The sequence below is a fragment of the Esox lucius genome, chromosome 1 (assembly GCF_011004845.1).
Source record: "Esox lucius isolate fEsoLuc1 chromosome 1, fEsoLuc1.pri, whole genome shotgun sequence".
NCBI classification, from domain to species: Eukaryota; Metazoa; Chordata; class Actinopteri; order Esociformes; family Esocidae; genus Esox; species Esox lucius.
This window is the reverse complement of record NC_047569.1, coordinates 12938359-12957074: the sequence shown is the minus strand read 5'-3', so window position 1 is coordinate 12957074 and position 18716 is coordinate 12938359. Positions and strand designations below refer to the sequence as shown.

General features: G+C 49.2%; 1 protein-coding gene across 3 annotated transcripts in view; it reads left to right on the top strand.

Moving 5' to 3' along the window:
• The window catches only part of robo1 (roundabout, axon guidance receptor, homolog 1 (Drosophila)), a 160783-nt gene that overhangs the window by 109010 nt on the left and 33057 nt on the right, over nt 1-18716 (top strand). For 2 of the 3 annotated variants that reach the window (XM_034291656.1, XM_029119536.2), the window contains 13 exons: nt 2818-2938; nt 4159-4297; nt 4396-4523; nt 9459-9467; nt 10471-10595; nt 10859-11030; nt 13135-13340; nt 14490-14571; nt 14799-14964; nt 15053-15219; nt 15307-15428; nt 17274-17508; nt 18403-18524. In XM_034291656.1, coding sequence (XP_034147547.1) covers nt 2818-2938; nt 4159-4297; nt 4396-4523; nt 9459-9467; nt 10471-10595; nt 10859-11030; nt 13135-13340; nt 14490-14571; nt 14799-14964; nt 15053-15219; nt 15307-15428; nt 17274-17508; nt 18403-18524 — 1794 coding nt within the window. The remainder of the gene's footprint in view (nt 1-2817; nt 2939-4158; nt 4298-4395; nt 4524-9458; nt 9468-10470; nt 10596-10858; nt 11031-13134; nt 13341-14489; nt 14572-14798; nt 14965-15052; nt 15220-15306; nt 15429-17273; nt 17509-18402; nt 18525-18716) is intronic. The other variant, XM_034291657.1, reaches the window with a different exon arrangement.

The following is an 18716-nucleotide window of genomic DNA, read 5'->3' as shown; positions in this document are numbered from 1 at the left end:
CCGCCAGGGATACGAGACTCGACAACGTGAAGAATAGCTTCTCATCAGAGTGCTCTGAACGCTTCGCAGGCGTGTCATGCTCGGACCTTGCCATCCCTCCACTGGACGTGTTGGAAGGTGCCGTCTCCCCGGCGATGGCAGTCCTTCTACCCATGTGCCGGGGCGGGCAGTTCTGACTTGGGGACAGTCGTCTGAAAACATCGCAGAGATGAGAGCAGCCAGGCCGGGGGTTTACCTAATGTGTTTCCCGAAAGCTGTGTACAAGGCGATGACATGGTGTATTCACACTCAGCTCTCCACGCTGGGACACCGTGGTGACAAGTGTTCCACGGTCAGCAGACACACAGGCAGACGGCAAGGCACTGTGGCAATGAAAGCAGACGGTGGCGTTCTTCACACCTGTGCATTCCATGGTCTGACCAGGGGACGAGGGGTAACACAATGAATGGAGAATCCCCAAAAACACTTCAACGCAGTTTGAGCCTGAGGTAAAACCGAGTTTTTTTTTATGGAAGGGAATCCATCATCGCCGGCACGGACAGCCAACCCGGCGTGCATTGTTTCCCTTTGTGCAGCAGTTGCGGGCGATTGTCGGACCGGAAAATGAAGCGCTGCGTGAATGCTGCCGAGGCACGTGCGGATTGGGGCTTTCGCGCTGTCAGCATTGTCAACCCACGCCACACAAAAGGGGGCGTCGGACAAAGCTGCCTCCTCTGTAAAGCAGGAAATAATGGCCAGGTTGCTGCCTTCAGCAGCCCCCTGTGTTGTGAAAAGGTGAAAGGACCGGCTCTCCATTGACTCTGTCCCACCCCGCTGTCCCGTCAACCCCACCCCACCCCACCCTGTCCAGGAACTCAAAATATTCCCGAGCGGAGTGAGAAAGTGCCAAACCCGCACCGAGTTGTGGAGACTGATTGAGTGCTTGGCCCTAAAGTGGATCCTCATGTCAAGCCCCGGCGGGACCTCTGGTCCGCCCCCCCCTCCCCTGTACCCGGCGCGGTCTGACCTGACCTTGGGCCTTCGTTCAGGGTCCCAGGGTTTTAGCGGCTGAGCCCTCAATCAAATCAACTGTAACATAAGGACACTTGAAACCCCCTGGACCCTGTGTGGTGTCTTTCTCTGGCGAGCCGTGGAGGGGGAAATAAGACCTGGGCCTCTATTGTGCTGACACTCCAATCCCCTTCGGCTTGTCGTCTCTTTAAAGGCTGCTGTTTGGGTGAATGTTAAAGAGGCGCTGAGGTTTGGAGAGGCCCAAAAATGCCTCAGAACCCTGAAGAACGTGTCCGGTCGTGAAGTGGAGGCGAGGCGTCCCGCGAGGAGCACGGCCCCTCCTCTGGTTGGCTGCTAAGTTCGGTGGCTGAGAGAGGACGGATGGGCTCTGTGTATTTGCGAAGGGGCTGATTAGCTGTGCCGTTTAGACGGCCTCTCCCAGCCCCCCCCCCCTCGTCCAATGGATTGTTAGAGAGAACATTAAGGACCGGCTGTTCCACGCAAATGCTTCTGACATCCCCGGTTCTTAGAACGTGTTCGTCGCTGAGCCAACAGGCGTCCATCCGAAAGCTACAGTCTGTTTTGGGATAATAAAAAGAGCGTCTCGTTCTCCACATGCCAACGATACCTGTTTACAAATCACCTACAGCGCAGAGCCCGGCCAGAAGGAGTGTTGAACACGCTGGATTAGATTTAGTGAGATGTTATGTACTGGGCCCTTCAGTGGACGCGTGTGGGAGAATGTCTGAAGCATGAGTACAAGGAAGCCAGACGTCAGATACCAGCCGGACTGGGGCTCCTTGGAGATGCCGTGGGTAACCCCTCGAACCTCTTCTGAAAAACACACCCGCACGCACACCTCAGTGGGTGTCTGATAAAGGGATCGGTTACAGGTTCGGGGGTTGGAGGTCCGTGGCTTGTGGGATTGTGCGCTGAGGTGTGTATTTAAACCCTTAAGCCCCCTTGGAGCAGGCAGATCAGTAGTGCGCCCTGCTATTGTCTACGCTGGCTCTGACTGGCGTGGCTGTCAGCTGAGAGTGGAGCCAGGGGCACTGAAAAGACCCCTTGTGTTGCCGGGGCTGCATCACTGAGTGCCTGAGAACAAAGCTCCTTCCCTGGCCTGTAATCAAAGCCCTGAGAAATAACAGCCATCATATTCACCTGGCCCTGGGCGGACAATGCACACACACACCTTAAATAGCGTGCGCGTGTGTGTGTGTGTGTGCGCGCATGCACGCGCACGCAAGAAACTGAAAGTGCTTCACAAGATCTATTTTGTTCCCTGTCTGGAACACTCTCTGCAGTAACATGAAGGAGATGGCTGCGCTGGAAGTTGTTTGGGGCTGGATGGGAGTAATTCTCCCTTCCATTGCCTCAGGTGTTCCCTCAGGAAACTGTGGCTATGTTGGTTTGGCTTTGGCTTTAAGGAGGAGCAGACAGTCTGATAAAGCCGTACAAACCACGTGTGGGAATGTAATCGAGCGTCTGGATAGGCAGAGCAGTTATTACAGTACTTGGGTTTTATAACACCGGGACCTCAGGACATAGGCGGCTCACTAACATTCATTTGCCCGTTTATGTTCCCATTAAAACATGACAGAGGACTTTTATTTAACTTCGAAGGCCTTTGGTTGTGGTTGTTTAAAGTTAGAACTCTGTGGGTGATGCTTAGATACTGAATGAACGTTTTATAATGTTGGGAGAGCTGACTTCAGTTTTCCTGTGACTCCACATCGCCCATCTCTCTGCTTCGGGAGTGCCATTTTCGCGTGTCTTTTCTCTTGTCCTCCTCACCTCTCAAGACTCTTATTTCTTCTAATTCTTCAGATCCGAGGAGGGAAGCTGATGATAACTAATGCCAGAAAAAGCGATGCTGGGAAATATGTATGTGTCGGCACCAACATGGTAGGAGAGAGGGAAAGCGAGATCGCTGAGCTCACTGTGCTTGGTAAGAAACCTCACACACACACACACCGATTGCACGCACGCACACATTACGTTTGTTTGTTTATGCTGGAGAAGATGTCCAGATGTTTTGGTTCACTTGTGAGGTTCTAGTCTCCATGGATACTAAACGGTGTCAGTAACCCCTGAAAAAGACTGTGACCTGATCTTCAATCTTAACAGCTAACCATGAACTTCCCCAAAGTTCTCCTTGTCTCCACTGTGCCCAGCTTTCCCCTTTCCTCTGGCCAGCTGTGACACATTCCACCACGACTGCCCTTTGACCCCACAGCTTTCCAGGGCCTGAGTCTGAAGTGTCAGTGTGGGCTTGGTACCGGCCTCAGTGCAGGACTTCTCCAGGCCTGCTGAACCTTGGGCCATCCCCTCCTCTCACTCCGCCTCCTGTCTCTCTGGACCGTTTAAACCCTCACCAGTGGCACCCAGGACAACCTGCCAGCAGAAAATAAATGCTGATGCTGATGGAAATTGTACTAAGAGGGTTTCAAAATGGCAGTTCCATTGCTATGGCTCCGTTTGTAAACACCAGAATAGAAAAGCTCACCTCATCCCCCATGGGCGCTTGTGGAGAACGTTTTCAGGCCAAGTATGAAGAGGATGTTTGGACAGAGCCTGGCTGGTGGAGGTCAAACTATTCAGCTTCGATTGTTGAGCCTTGGGAAGTATGAAAAAAAACAAACGGAGTAAAGGGAGATTAAAGGTTTTATGAAATCTGCTAAGTGTTCCCTATGGAGTGGCTGCATGTGTTGTGTTTTCCTGCTGAGGGGAGGGTGTATGGAGAGTGCTAACTAAGCCAGACCTGAGGGGTCAGGGGTGGTTAGATGGCTATCTGTTTTCATTTCACAAGCTTATTCCAACAATCATCCCTGCCGGAAGGCTATGGGGAATTGAGTGCAACAGCAAGCCTTTACAAGACATCTTGGATAACAGGGACAAAGAGCAGTGAGGCTTTGGCTAAAACACACTGCTAATGCTATCACTGAAACAGCTGCTACAGCGACTGAGAGAAGAGGGTCACGTTCCTATAGTGTCTATACAGGGCTGAAGACACGACCTAGTCACAAAGATGTTACTCCGCGCATTTTCTAGTGTTTGATTAATCGTACTTCGCGTATCATGTAGTTTCTGACAAATCGTAATTTACACGTTTTATACTTTCGGATGAATCTTGTCTGTGTCAAATCCTGTTCTGTGATCCCTGTTCAGAGCGGCCCAGCTTTGTGAAGCGTCCCGGCAGCCAGGTGGTGCTGGTGGACCAGAGCGTGGAGTTCAGGTGTGAGGCCCGAGGTGACCCAGTTCCCACCGTGCGCTGGAGGAAGGAGGACGGAGACCTGCCCAAGGGAAGGTGCTGTATGACTCATATGTTGCCACCCTAGTGACCACATATGTGTGTGTCGGTTTGTGCTCGACTGATCCCTTGTGTGTTTTCCTCATTTCATCCAGATATGAGATCCGCGAGGACCACACTCTGAAGATCCGTCGTCTGACTTCTGCCGATGTGGGTTCCTACACCTGTGTGGCTGAGAACATGGTGGGCAAGGCGGAGGCGTCGGCCTCCCTCACCGTCCACGGTAATACCACCCTCCTCTCTTACCTACCTTTACCAAAGCCGATGCACCGTTCGGCTTACACCATTCTGCATATCCTTGGGGTCTGTGTCTGTCTGTGTGTGTGTCTGTGTTATTGAGCCTCATTACTGGGAGAAATACACAGTTCAATATGTTTCAGTCTCTCTAAGGTTTTTGCACCTTAAATTCAATTTGCCTCAACCCCTACTGCAATTATAACACCCCATTGTGGCGTAAAAGGTTATTGCTTTCTTCAATTCTCTCTCAATTAGCTGATTGATTGTGAATAAAGGCCTTCTGAAAATCCATAGAGGCCTTTACACTTTACACATGGGAGCTTTTGGATAATCAATTTGGTTTGCGGCTGCCATAGAAACAACAACATTCCTTCAGAGACAGCCCTCTCCTCTGGTGAAGATAGACACTGTTAGTGTTAGGTCTGTGGGGAGCCTCTCTCTCTCTCCCACACCCTCCATTGGACATCCTATTAACTTGGTGAGAATAGAAAGCCGCTAGTCACAGAGTGGGAACACTCAGAAAGGAGACATTGAGCAGAATGACTCCCCCCCCCTAAAACCCCGGCCCCCATGAGAGTCACACTGGGGAACACTAGGACCATTTAACACCAGGGTAATGGCAATATTGGGGAGCTGGGGGAAGGGGGGTGGGTGCACACAGGATGGGTGGGTATGGACGGTGTGTGTGTGTGTGTGGGGGGGGGGGTGTATATTGAGGGGTGTAAGTGACCCACTACTGGAGCCAAACGAGGTGGGAATTGGGGCCAGGGAGGTCGATACAGGATATAGGGGTATCAATGGGAATGGAGAATAAGCACTTCGAGGTGTGGCAGAAAGCCCAGCCATTTGAACAAGTAAACGTTTGCTGGTTCCAATTCCTGATCCGTCAAAGTGGAGAAACATGCTCTCGTGCCCATGAGCAAGGAGATTAACCCTAAAAACGTCAGTAAGTCTGGATATGATTTTAAAAGAAGCACTAAAATCATGAATGTTTCAGATGAGCACGATGCAACTGTTAGCTTACATTAACATCAAGTGAAGCCGATATTAAATGTTATTTGAAATCATAACTTTTTGCATACATATCCAATCGCATAATATGAACTATGTTCATTGGACAGCAATTTTGTGTCAGAATGACTCACGTTTGGCAGAAACGTTGCCTGGCCTTTCTAGGAAAATTGGAATCAAATTCTCCTATCCAGGCCCAACCATCACTGTCCATTCTTCCAATACAGACAGACTTGACGCAGTGATTTACTGTAGTCATTCCACAGGCAAACAATACGTGGATCATGTCGAGGAGAGGGATTCAAACCTCCCATCAGCATACAGGATCCACCCTAACGGGTTGAGTTTCATACTCCCGCTGCCTCTGAGGAATGTCAGGCTCATGACAGTGAACCTCATTGACGTTTTTCAATGTCAGTGCCAGGAGCTGTACCTGTGACCTGACACCATGGTCGAAAGACACAACCAACCTCAGTGTACCACTCTTCTGAATAGGAGTGACTGGGCCTAACACACCATTTAGGGCCGCAGGTGAAACAATAAAACTGGATGTTGCTGAATAGGACCCTTTTATGAATGACCTCATAACAAGTGTCTGATCTTACCAGCTATGCCGGTGTTAAAGGAGGTATGCAGGATGAGGTAAGTCATCACAGTGGAGTATGACATCAAAGGTCGTGTGCCACTTGATGATGGAAGAGCTAGATTACCTTACTGGCTAGATTACCTTACCCAAATGTCAGGTAAAGAACTGGGAATGACATCAGCATTGGTGGAGCTCATTCCTATTGTGTCTCTACATCAAAGCCGTAACACTAGAAAGGCCAGGCCACGTTCCAGCCAATGGGGAGTCATTTTCTCAATCATTCTGCCCAGTGAATACATTTAAATGTTAAGCCATTGGGGGACGGGGGTTATGTTTCCTTTTGAATACAAAGTATATACTATTTCAAATAACACAGTCGTTTTTGCCTTACTTGATGTTAGTTTAAGCTATCGTTTGCTGTGTGTTCATGTGAAACGTAGCATTTTATTCATTTTTTAAACATCTCCATAGAAACCTACTCCAGCAATTAAGATTACACGTCTTGCACGACAAGATTATTTTTACCTTGCTGATCAGGGATTTTAACCTACAACTGTCAGGGCACTTGTTAGGTACTGCTCTTCTTGTTTTCCAAGTATTTCAGAAATAGCCCATGTCATTGAAACATTTATGATAATATGTAGACAAACAAGCGTACTACTGATTGTGACTGTAGGAGGATTTGAAAAAGTCTCATTTTGGCGCCAGATTTAAAGAATGATATTCCAGTTTCATAACAACAATTGTGTTTGTAAAATCCTTTAGCTCTGACAGACTATTTCTGTAGAGCAGACTTTAAGAATGGCTGCATTGTCAGGAAACCCTCCTAATCATAGTCCTTAATGAGTCACGGAGCCCTGTCTATCCCAGTCTTCAACTCTGACCTCCAGTCAGTTTGGCCAGCTGGCTGGGCAGGGAGTCCCTGGACACTATGGGAGGAGGAGGCTGGCTAATTAATTAAACACAATCAGGGCATAGTCCTGTGCCAGGGAATGACATGCTCCTAATTACAAGACATGCGCAACAAAGGAAACTGGTGTCTCGTACAATTGAGTGGAATGGGCCCGTCCAGCGGGAGTGATGTAGATGGAGGTAGAGGAGGGAGAGGAGGAGAAGAACACAACCTAAAGGGAGCGATTTGGGTAGAAGTCACTTCTTAGTCACATGCTTTAGATTTTTCTGAGATTTGCCGCAGGGTTCATTTACCGTCGGTGGTAGTGGATGGTGGACTCAAAGTATGTTTTATTGAGGTAAATCAGATGTTCTGCTCCTGCCTGAATATAATGTCAATATTGTGAGAATTCAAAACTCTGTCAGTAACTCCCTTAAATAAGGCCTGGATGAAGGGAAAATTCATAATATTGCTAACTCAAGACATATTTTGTAGTATATTAGAAGGGTAATCTTTCTGCTTGAATTCTGGTGATAGTATAATTTTTCATGGCTCTAAGGTGAATTTGTTTCAGTGTTACAGGGCTTTTTGAAGGCCCATTCATTCCAGAATGGACAGAGAGGTCTTTTTCACACTTCTTATGGCCAGATCCTCTGTGAACAATGTCTGTATTGTGACATGGCGCCCGGGGCTATTTCTCTTCCACCTTGCTCTGCTCTGGTTACTAACTTGATCAGTGAATTATTGTTTTACACATGTGTTTGCTTGTCTGTAACACCTCCTCCGCACTTAGAAACATGTCAAGTCAAATATTTCATTTATCAACTAATTGGCCAGACAATGGGCTTTGTTCGTTTTGCGGTGACGTTGTAAAACCATTCATCCCCACTAGATTCTGTTGAGTGTTTGTTTGATATCAGATAAAACCAACATGGTTCTGTGGTGATATTTTTATTTTATCAAGGAAACCACTCCCATTAGGGGTATTTCACATTATAAGTAGAATGCGTTGTTGTAGTGTCACTGGAATAGCATGTCCAGGGAACCAATAGGCTGGTAAGTTTGCCATTAGATGTGATTTATTTACACGAAGGGTTTCAATGCAAATGGAAGTCTCTAGAGTGGCTTTACTAATAACCCGTGGAAAGGAACTGGAACGGGCAACACAACTGGTGCCAAAACACAACCCAGTTAATAGTTCAGAAACTACGTCATCGTCTCACTGCTACAGCTACGCTTCTTCGTCACCCTGAGCAACACCGGCATCACTTCACAACACACAGTGATGGCAATCATGCAAACGGGCTTGAATTCTTCAGAATCTTTGCTTTAGATTCTTATTTTCATAAAACATCTGAAATAATACATAGGACACATCCTCAATGGTAGACACGGATACGAGTAATATGCAGTGAAGCTGGAAGAACGTTCTGGAAGCCAGGCCACACACAAGGACTCTCTCCTCTAAATATCAACATTGTGTCAATCTGTATCATGTTACAAATATAACCAAACAGAAGGATTCCTTTCTGTTTTTCATAATAACCCTTGTGATTGATACTTCTTGGCTATATACATAAACCCTGCTTATGGAGAGGTCAGGGAAGCTCGGGACTGGTGTTTTTGGGCCAGACACCAGCCGACCCCAGTGAAGCCCGGCCACACAGCTGTGATCCATGCGGGTACAGAGCTCTGCCCGGTCCAGAGCTTGGGTCACAGCATCGCTAGGGTTACCTCGTAGAAATCTCAGACACGGATGTGATTAGAGCCTCAGGGTGTGTGTGTGTGTTTCTGTGCAGCCTAAGGTTAGTGTGTCCGGGTGTGTCTGATAGACACATTGATTCCGCCTTGATCCGACACTCGGATACCCTCTTTCTCTGGGTCCTTTTGAAGCGAGCCATATCTGCATTTTAAAATCCTGTGATGAGTGGGGGGAGGGCTCATTTCTCTGACTGAACACGTTTATGTTTGCTAGGGAGCCGTTGAGGCAGACAGTTTAGATAAGGTGAGTTATTGGCTCGGGGAGATTTATAACCACACAATGACAGTTAAAGGGGTTTCGTGTAGAATTCTGCAGATGCCAGCAACAATTTCTCACTGATTTCTAGACACTTTCATTTTGATGTGTGCTTTTGAGGAAAACATTTTAAATAAATAAAATATCAATGCACGGATGTAATAATATGGATGCAATAATATGTGGTTGATGTGGATATTTTTTGGATTGCTTTCCTTTTTTTCTTTCTTCTGTCTGCCGTTCATGTCCCAATGGAGGTCTGCCACAAAGGTCTGCCCATTCATCCAGGGACAATGAAACCCATGAAACCTCCCATTGTCCCCCTTCTCCGTGTCACGTTAAGTTGTGCCGCGTTGATATGATTCTCGTATTCATCTCTTGCCTTCTGTGTTGTTGTCTTTCTGTTTCCTTTTAGTCGTGTCTGGTAAGTTGACATGTCACCCCGTCACCTATTCACCCTGCGGCCATGACAGACAGGAGGTTGTCACAGCACCGCCTTCCTCCATCCTCCTCACCTCACCCTCCACCCTCATGTTTCAGTCGTCACGGGCGACAGTGACAAAAGGAAATTAATGGGTAAACGACAAATGTGGTCTGAACGGTCCCCAGGTAAAACCATTCCATGATATAATTTCCCCATCTTTTGTGTTGCTTTGTGCGTTACGGAATGTCCCGTCCTAGAAAACAATCTATGTGGATGACAGAACAGAGATCTTTTCTGCGTATCAGCTGGCCCTTAGCTGCATTAAGAGGCCTGGAGCGTACGGTAGTAACGTTCTCCGCAGCTGTCTCCGGGAGCCAGTGTAAATCGTCCAGCTTTTGGCCCCCGAGGGCCCAGGCGGAGTCCCTCCACACCCGTACCGTATTAGCTGAGTTGGGACTCGGGGTTTCACTGACATGGAGTTTGTGGTTAATTTACATGGGTGACTCATCGCTGAAGGCCGAGCCGTTCTTTTGAACGGTGCCATTCTGGGATCCATCCCCCCGTATCCGTGTAGATATTATTGGTCGGCGTCGTAGCCCAGGCTAATATTATTGGTCGCCGTCATAGCCCAGGCTAATATTATTGGTCGGCGTCGTAGCCCAGGCTAATATTATTGGTCGGTGTCGTAGCCCAGGCTAATGGAGACAATGCTGCTTTATGTGTCTGTTACATCTGCTTATCTACACACAGAATTTACCCCATGAATTGGATTGTCCTTTGGTTTTGAATTATCTCCATCCACGCAACAGCAACAACTTTGCTCTCTCCCAGAGATAGAGCCTGTGTCTCAACTGTTTTGTATACTGAGGGCAAAGCAGTTGAATTCAAATACATTTGACTGTTATTAAAATGAGCCAGACTGGGCTCCTAACGGTAATGTGTGGTGTTTCATGTAACTCGATGCTCTGCCAGTATGTTGACTGACCTGTGCCTTGTCTTCCAGTGCCCCCGGCATTCGTGGTTAGGCCTCGGAACCAGGTGGTGGCCGTGGGCAGAACCGTAACCTTCCAATGCGAGGCCACTGGAAACCCCCAGCCTGCCATATTCTGGCAGAGAGAAGGCAGCCAGGTGAGCTGGTGTGAGGAACTATAAATTACAGGTTGGAGGAATGCCTGTGGGAAAAAAAACATGTGAATACACTGTAAATCTCAGTCCAATCATAGACTTCATTAATTATTTTTTTAATGATATCTTTAGATGATTTACATTCATTTTATGATACCCATAAAACCGAGCCATAAAATCTGTAAACATCACCGACCTTCAGAAAAGCCAGTGGGGGTGTTACGTATCTAAAGATGTCACACGGTTCTCCTTTTCATCTTCTGCAGAACCTGCTGTTCTCCTACCAGCCTCCCCAGCCATCCAGCCGTGTCTCCGTCTCCCAGACAGGGGACTTGACCATCACGGACGCCGAGCGCTCGGATGTGGGCTACTACAGCTGCCAGGCCCTGAACATCGCCGGCTCCGTCATCACCAAGGCTCTGCTGGAGGTCACGGATGGTGAGTGACGGCCCCAAAAGCCAATCTAAGGAGGGAAGAGGGCTTCCAAATATGGAGTTCCACCAGTCAAGTGCCTCCCGGAATAAGATCATGGAGAAATCTCGTGTGGTCGCACCTTGGCATGAACACGGGGGGAACTGTAGAGATTTGAATAAACACATACTAATGTCCTTGTGCTATATTTAAGCTCCTAAAATAGGTATTTAGGTCTGTGTGTTTTGGCCTGGACTGTGCTTTGTGGGTCTGGCCCGGTTGATGCCCTCCTTGTCAGTGCCTTGTCTCCTCAAAGGCCTGGCCTGCCTCTGAGCTGTCGTGACATTCACACTGGCGAGTCTCTCCTCCAGGAGCCCGCTCGCATTAGCAGACCGGCACCCTACTGGTGGAGGGATCTGTCTTCGTGGTGAGGCCTGGTTCGGACCTCTTGACCGCCCCCCACAGTCGACGCAGGCGAGCCAGACGTTTGGCTCCAGTCCCTTGTTTTTCCCTGCAGCGACTCGTTTAATCTCTCAGGGAGAGCCGTTCTTTTGCATACCCCTCGTCTAGATTCTAACCTCTTTCGCCAGATTCACCCCTCTTTACTCAACACCTCCTTCCCACTCCCACTCTTCCCACTCTTTTTGTCCGGGCATTCTCTCTCTCTTCTTCTCTCCTCTCTTTCTTGTTTGTCTTTCTTTTCCCTGGCTGTGGCGTGGCAGGGCCCGGCTGAAGAGGGATACTAATAACAGTTATTAAAGGGAGCAGGCAGATCCCCGGCCGCCTCTTCTCCGCAGGCAGATCTGGTAATTACAGGTCACAGCGATGATGTTTTAGTAATTACACCAGCACAAATGCAGAGAGTCAGCCGCCCAATGTACTGCACCGGGTGTCTTATGTAGATGTTCAGGCCGTGTCATGTGTATAGCCTCACCTCCGTTTGAGCATTCGCTTTTATTAAACATCCACTGTTCATTTTCCACACCTCTTGATGATGAACCCCCCCCCCCAGGTTGGCAGTCGATTTCGGTATTAACAGCTGTAAAAGGGCCCTGGTGGTAGCCTGATGTACCGGGGACATGACGGCCAGCATTCTAAGGTCACGTCATGGAAATGATATGGAGATGAACCGCGTTTAATTAAATCTGCCTGTGTCAATGGGCGAATGCCCAGGGAGACGAGGAGGAGGGGAAGACTGAGGAGGGGGCAGGGAGGAGGAAACCTCTTCATCTTATTAACGGGCGACGGTGCTCCCACGTTCTGTGTTTTCTACGTTGGGGTGGGCTGTGAGTTGGGGTGCCGGGCTCGGGGGGGTTCTGTTGTTCCACTGGAGGCTAGGATTGTGGTGCTGCTGAAAGAGGACTTGTATCTAAGCGTGTTTTATTTTAATTGCACCACGTCTGTTTGACTAAGGTCAGTTCCTGCTGCTGAATGATTAGAAAATTGCTTCCAGTTGTGAAAATTGGATTGTATTCTGTCTCCACCTCCCTGCTTGTCCTGAAATAGACACACAGGTTGTGTTTGATGGTTCACTCATCGTACTCTGCCTTTTGTCTTTCTCTGTGAACTTACTGGGTTATTGTCCCAGCTGTCTTTTCCACTTAATACATTTATAAAAAATAAAATATTTAATGTACGTCATGACATCATTAAGCCACAGCATCCTATCATGCTCTGTGGCATGTTTAAAAATGCTGAGGAAGCCCAGTTGACCTTCATTTTGGATCGAGATGGCAAGAGGAAAGGATCTAAGTGACCTGGGAAGAAAGATGACAGTGCCCTCATCGCAGAATGCTTTGAAAATAATCATATCCTATGGCCTTCACAGTCACCAGATCTCAACACCGATGGGAGATTTTGGACGGACATGTTAGACAGCGCTCTCCACCACCATGATTAAAACACGGAATGAGGGAATTTCTTTTGGAAGAATGGTGTTCCATCCCTCCAGTAGAGTTCCAGAGACTCATAGCATCTATGCCGAGGTGCATTGAAGCTGTTCTGGGGGCTTCTGGTGGCGCAACACCTTAAAGAGACACTTTATGTTGGTTTTTCCTTTAATTTGTCACTCGTCTCTAAATTCTGTCTCTCTCACCACGCAGCCTCTAACTCCGCCTGTTTATCTTTTCAGTTGTTTCCGATCGCCCGCCCCCGGTTGTCCGCCAGGGTCCGACCAATCAGACGGTAGCAGTGGATGGGACTGTGGTCTTGAGTTGCCTAGCAACTGGAAACCCCGCCCCCACCATCCTGTGGAGGAAGGATGGAGTTTTGGTGTCCAGTCACGACTCCCGGGTCAAACAGCTGGATACCGGGGCCCTTCAGATCCGCTACGCCAAGGTGAAGTGCGCACAGGAACTACTCCAATCTTCGTTACAAGCACTGTGTAACCATATGCGATGATACACTCTTTTCAGATGAGTTGAAAGTGTGGAAATACTGTTCATTATTGATTAATCTCAGTGCTTCGGAGTACTAGTAGTGAGAAAGTGTGTCAGACTGCAGTCATTTGAGTGCTTTTGTCCTTAAGAGCCATAGAATCCTCTTAGAAGCGTAGCGTAGACCAACTGTACTGTAGCAGCCTGTGTGGAATATCTCACTGAGGCAGTTACTGTCAAACCTTATGCCTTACTATCATAATATATGGGAATAAGAACATCATTTGATGGGATTCTCTTTGTGAAACAGTTTGACCACCTCCGAAATTGACTCCACTCGTACAACATTTTCATTCAATGTCTTCCATTAGTTAAGCATTTTGTAAGGAATTCCCTCCAAACGGACATCAAAGCTGTTCTTTGCAACGTCTACACGTGGCAGAGACAGGCTGGCTGCCGGTTTACTTCCTGCTCAGTAAATAACCTGTGTGTTCAACTCTTTCGAGGCACCCAGCCAGGCTGCTCCTCTGTGAGCTGTCAGTCTGCTGTCAGGGTTTGAAGGGGAACCTGTGAAATCACACACACACACCCTTTTGCTGTCGCTCAACACTCCGAGGGTGACAGGAGTTGTGTGAAGCGGGACACGCACCCAGGGAGCGACATGACAGCAGAAGTGGGAGGGCTGGCCACACTTATCCAGGCCGAGGTGTCAAAGGGGCGTCGCCGTACCTAAGGACCGTCACCTGAAGAGCCCCCCCTGACCCCTGACGTTTCTAATGTGTCAGTTACCTTTAATGTCCTCGTTCACCAGACTCAGACACACATGCGGTCCATCTCTTCTAGACCCTGTCAACTCAGCTCTTCTATAAAACAGCCCGGCCCTTACCTGGGACCAAGGCCTCTAACTAGTAGGCACCTCCTGTACTAAATATTTTCAGTTCGCCCGGGAAGAACCGCGCCACTCCTCCCTCCCAGGCACCTGTTGCCGCGTTCTAGCGGGATGAGACGCTGGCGATATTAGCGGGCCCTGGCGGCCGTTCGAGGGGGGTCAACGGGCTCTGTTCCGGGGTTCTCTAAGCCTCCCTTTCCCCTCTTCTCTCCCGTCCTTCAGCTGGGTGACACGGGTGTGTACACATGCATCGCCTCCACGCCCAGCGGTGAGGCGTCGTGGAAGGCCTACCTGGAGGTTCAAGGTGAGTCCCCAATGGCGTCGCCTCCCTCACCGAGCCGCAATGAGACACAACGAAATGCCTTTGAGTCCGTAATTGCTTTTCTAGTTGGAATGTCACAGTCTTACAAACCGCAGGGAGTGTGTATCAATGTGAATAATTCCCAAACCTGGAGTACCTGATATAATTCAATTCGGTCTGTTTTAAATGCTTGTATGCCTCGTGTTCTCCTTTTGATTTGCTGCGGTCAGAGTTCGGCGTTCCGGTGCAGCCTGCCAGACCCACCGACCCTAACCTCATCCCCAGTGCCCCGTCCAAACCCGAGGTCACGGACATCACCCGCACCTCCGTCTTCATATCCTGGAAGCCCAGCCTCACGGGAGCCACGCCCACCTCCTACATCATCGAGGCCTTCAGGTGACATGTTTTTCCACGAGGCATGTCCGAAATGTATGCCCGCACGACCCCTGACCTCATCAACCCGTTGTGTGGTCTCCGCCCCTAGCCACACGTCGGGCAGCAGCTGGCAGACCCTGGCCGATCACGTGAAGACCGAGTCGTACGTGCTGAAAGGCCTGAAGCCCAACGCTGTGTACCTCTTCGTGGTCCGAGCCGCCAATGCCTACGGCCTCAGCGACCCCAGCCCCATCACGGACGCCGTCAAAACGCAAGGTGGGGCTCCTCCCTTTGTTCCTCCACACAGAACGGACTGCTCAGGCCGCCGCGGGCTAAATGGATGTGATGTGTGTGTTTCTGCAGAAATCCCCCCCACCAGTCAGGGAGTGGACCACCGTCAGATCCAGAGGGAGTTGGGGGAGGTCCTCATCCACCTACACAACCCCACTATCCTGTCCTCCTCCTCCGTCAGGGTGCAGTGGACGGTGAGTGCTACTCTCTCTGGGAGGAAGGGCTTTAGTGAATGTCAAAACCTCTTTCTTCAATCCCTTCTAATGCAATGTATCACCTTTCGTTTGATGTCTTCTGTACATGTTTCAAAACCGATGCAGCAATGTGTTTTTTGGGTGTTTTTTTTCTTTTCACTTCAAAGTCGGTGTGGGGAGCTCCTCTCTCACAGTCCATTTGTTTGGCCACTCAGCAGCGCTAACTCGCTAACGTCCTAGCTTCCCGCAGAGGGCGAATGCCGCACTGCGGAGAGAACACAGCCCTGACTGGAACCCTGTCAAAACTCTCCACATGTCCATCTGGCCTGTCACGCCGGCCAGCATGACAGCTCCAGAGCCTGCTTGTGTCCGTCTGTCCTCAGTCCCGAACGAGTCCCACCCCAAACGGGCCTCTCGCAACACTCCGCCTCGCGCTGCCCTCCGCCGTAAGTCCGCCCAGCAGGGCAGTGTCCCCGCCTTGGCCCTCCCAGATTGGAAACGCTTGACTGCTGTTGAACCACGACAAGTGAGAAGGAGGAAGTGGCCAACGCTCAGGCCCAAATAGGTTGCTGATGTAGGAGGGGAGTCGGAGCAGGAGGAGAATGGGAGAATACGGGAGAGGTTAAGGGCTACATGTGGAGGTGTTACCACCGGAATGCTGTTGGATAGAGGCTCTGTTTTTAAACAGCGTTAGACTCTATCTGATGTTTGTCTATTTTCTATTAATTACGTAAACGCTTGTTAGCCTCAACTTGAAGATAATTGTACACCTGGAGTGTTGTCAGATATCTGCTATAGACTGTCTCTTCATGCATCCACTCACAGGTTACAACCTTTGGGGGTCATTCCAATCGTTAGGTAACCCATACAACCCCTGGGTTGCGTAGTGCCATAAGGATCGATGAATTGCAAATGTGAAGAGGATACTGTGATGCCAACGTTGATCGTTGAGGTCGGCACTTTCCTGACTGACCACAATGTTCTGGCCGAAACCAATGAGACTTTTCCAGGAGTCACAATGAAGTGAATTCACATGTACTCTGCATGGACATGGTTATGTAGAGTTTCTGGGCTGTTTCTGTCAAACGGTTTGCACAGTTGTAGTCCTGAGCCGGAGAGGGAGGTTGAAAAGCATTTCAAACTTTACAGTGCCCTCCACAGGTACCCTGTTGGATAGTACAGTGCTGTACCGTCCTAGTGGATGGCAACAGGTTGTATTGTAAAATCAGTGTGGTAGAGCCATATGAGTATACCTGAAGTAAGGCATTATTAACTGACTCTATCAGGAGCCTCTGAATCTCAAGAATCACCTTCCCCAATAGCGATATGGTCTATATCATGAAGGCTCTCTGCTATTTCAGCCTGTCCCGTCCCTCTGCTCTATATCGGCCAGTCAATACGAGAAACTCATATTTCCTTGAGCCCAGACTGCAGTTCTCGGTAACATTCAGTGTGGGAGTGGAGCCGGGCTGTTCTGGCCCTCTGTAACCAAGACCAGACTCTCGGGAATCTATGACCTCATGGTGTGTGGTTTGCACACGTCACTGCCGCTCCAAACGAATACGCTTCGCCGGCCGCCGTGCGGTGAAACGGAGAGACAGATGGACAAAGAGAGCCGGGCGGTGAACGGATGGATGCAATGAGCTAGCGCCACGGTGCCGACATACAAGCAGGCTTTATCTAGAACTTTCCAGTTGATGATTAAAAAGGCTGAGAGACTTTCCTTTCAAAGTCTGAGTGCCTAAATCAAGTCAAGCTGACCTTGGTGAATGTGTGTGTGTGTGTGTGTGTGTGTGTGTGTGCGCGCATTTGCATCCTGTTCGTGGCACGTCCCCCGCCCACTAGGTGGAGCAGCAGTCGCCATACATCCAGGGCTATAAGGTGATGTACCGGGCCTCTCCAGAGGGGGCCGCGCAGAGGAGCGACTGGGCTGTGTTCGAGGTGAGGACCCCCGGGGAGGACAGCGCTGTGGTGCCCCAGCTCAGGAAGGGGGTCACCTACGAGTTCAAAATCCGTCCCTTCTTCAATGAGTTCCAGGGAACTGACAGTGAGGTCAAGGTAGCCAAGACACTGGAGGAAGGTGGGTGGATGTGTCTGGACTTGTTCTTTTGTGTCGCACGCCGCAACGTTTGTTTGTGACCTTTGCCTCCTGTTAACAGCTGTTGCCAGTATAAAGGCGGAAAGATTGTTGTGTGTTCCAATGCAGTGGCTTTTTCTGTGTGCTAGGGCGGGCTTTGTTCCAAATGGTCCTGTGAAACCCAAGCAGAATATGACACTTAAATAAGTGTTGCGCTAATTGCTCACAGGGTGTGGTTGTTTGAGGTTATGAGGCTCTTTCAGGGTTTGGGTGCAGTCCAGAACACATATAGGCTATATGAAAGACAGAAACATTGTGAAATGTTCTGGGGTTTGAATGGATGAGAGGCTCTTGGAACTGACTGGGAAGAAAATACACTTTGGCATGTATGTGTGTGTGTGTGTGTGTGTGTGTGTGTGTGTGTGTGGGGGTGGGTGTTTTCATAAATCCCTGTTGTATTGAAGCAACACTTTGTTCTTAATTTTGTTGCTAATTGTTTTTGGAGTTAAAACACGATGGCCTCAGTCCCGTGAGCACAAATGCCTGCCTTCATTACCGTCCATCAGAATGTGATTAAGACTTTTCAGACTATTCATAATTCATAGCGTCGCAGTACACACATGGCATAAACATTTCAATCCTGTTTCTCTCTGTTACAGTACACAGCCATTTTCATTTCCTTAATATGGCTAGCTCTGAACAAAGATACATTGTCCTTTTTATTCAGATTTGGATTTGTTTCATTCATGCTCACAGTCAACCAAGCCGAGTAATGCAAAACACACAGTTCAGGCAATACTTTGAAAGCAACCAATCAGTACAGTCTGGTTTTGCTTTCCGATGTGAGGAGAGGGCAGGCTGTTGATGGGTGTTGTGCATCTGTCTGTGCGTCCCCAGCCCCCAGCGCAGCTCCTCGAGGGGTTACCGTCACAGAGAGCGGGGACAATGGGACCGCCATCGTGGTCTCCTGGCAACCGCCGCCAGAGGAAGAGCAAAACGGGGTGGTCCAGGAGTACAAGGTGAGGACCGCGGCTGAGGCATCCCAAATCGCACCATTCACCAAATCACCCTGGCTAGATCTCCTGGCCGGTTCCATGGTGTAACTTCTGCACCGCTATTCGAAGAGCACGGGCACAAGAAGAGACAAAGGAAATAGAGACGGTGTACTGCAATGATCCATTTCTCTGCCTAGATGGATCAGAGGGAAAGGA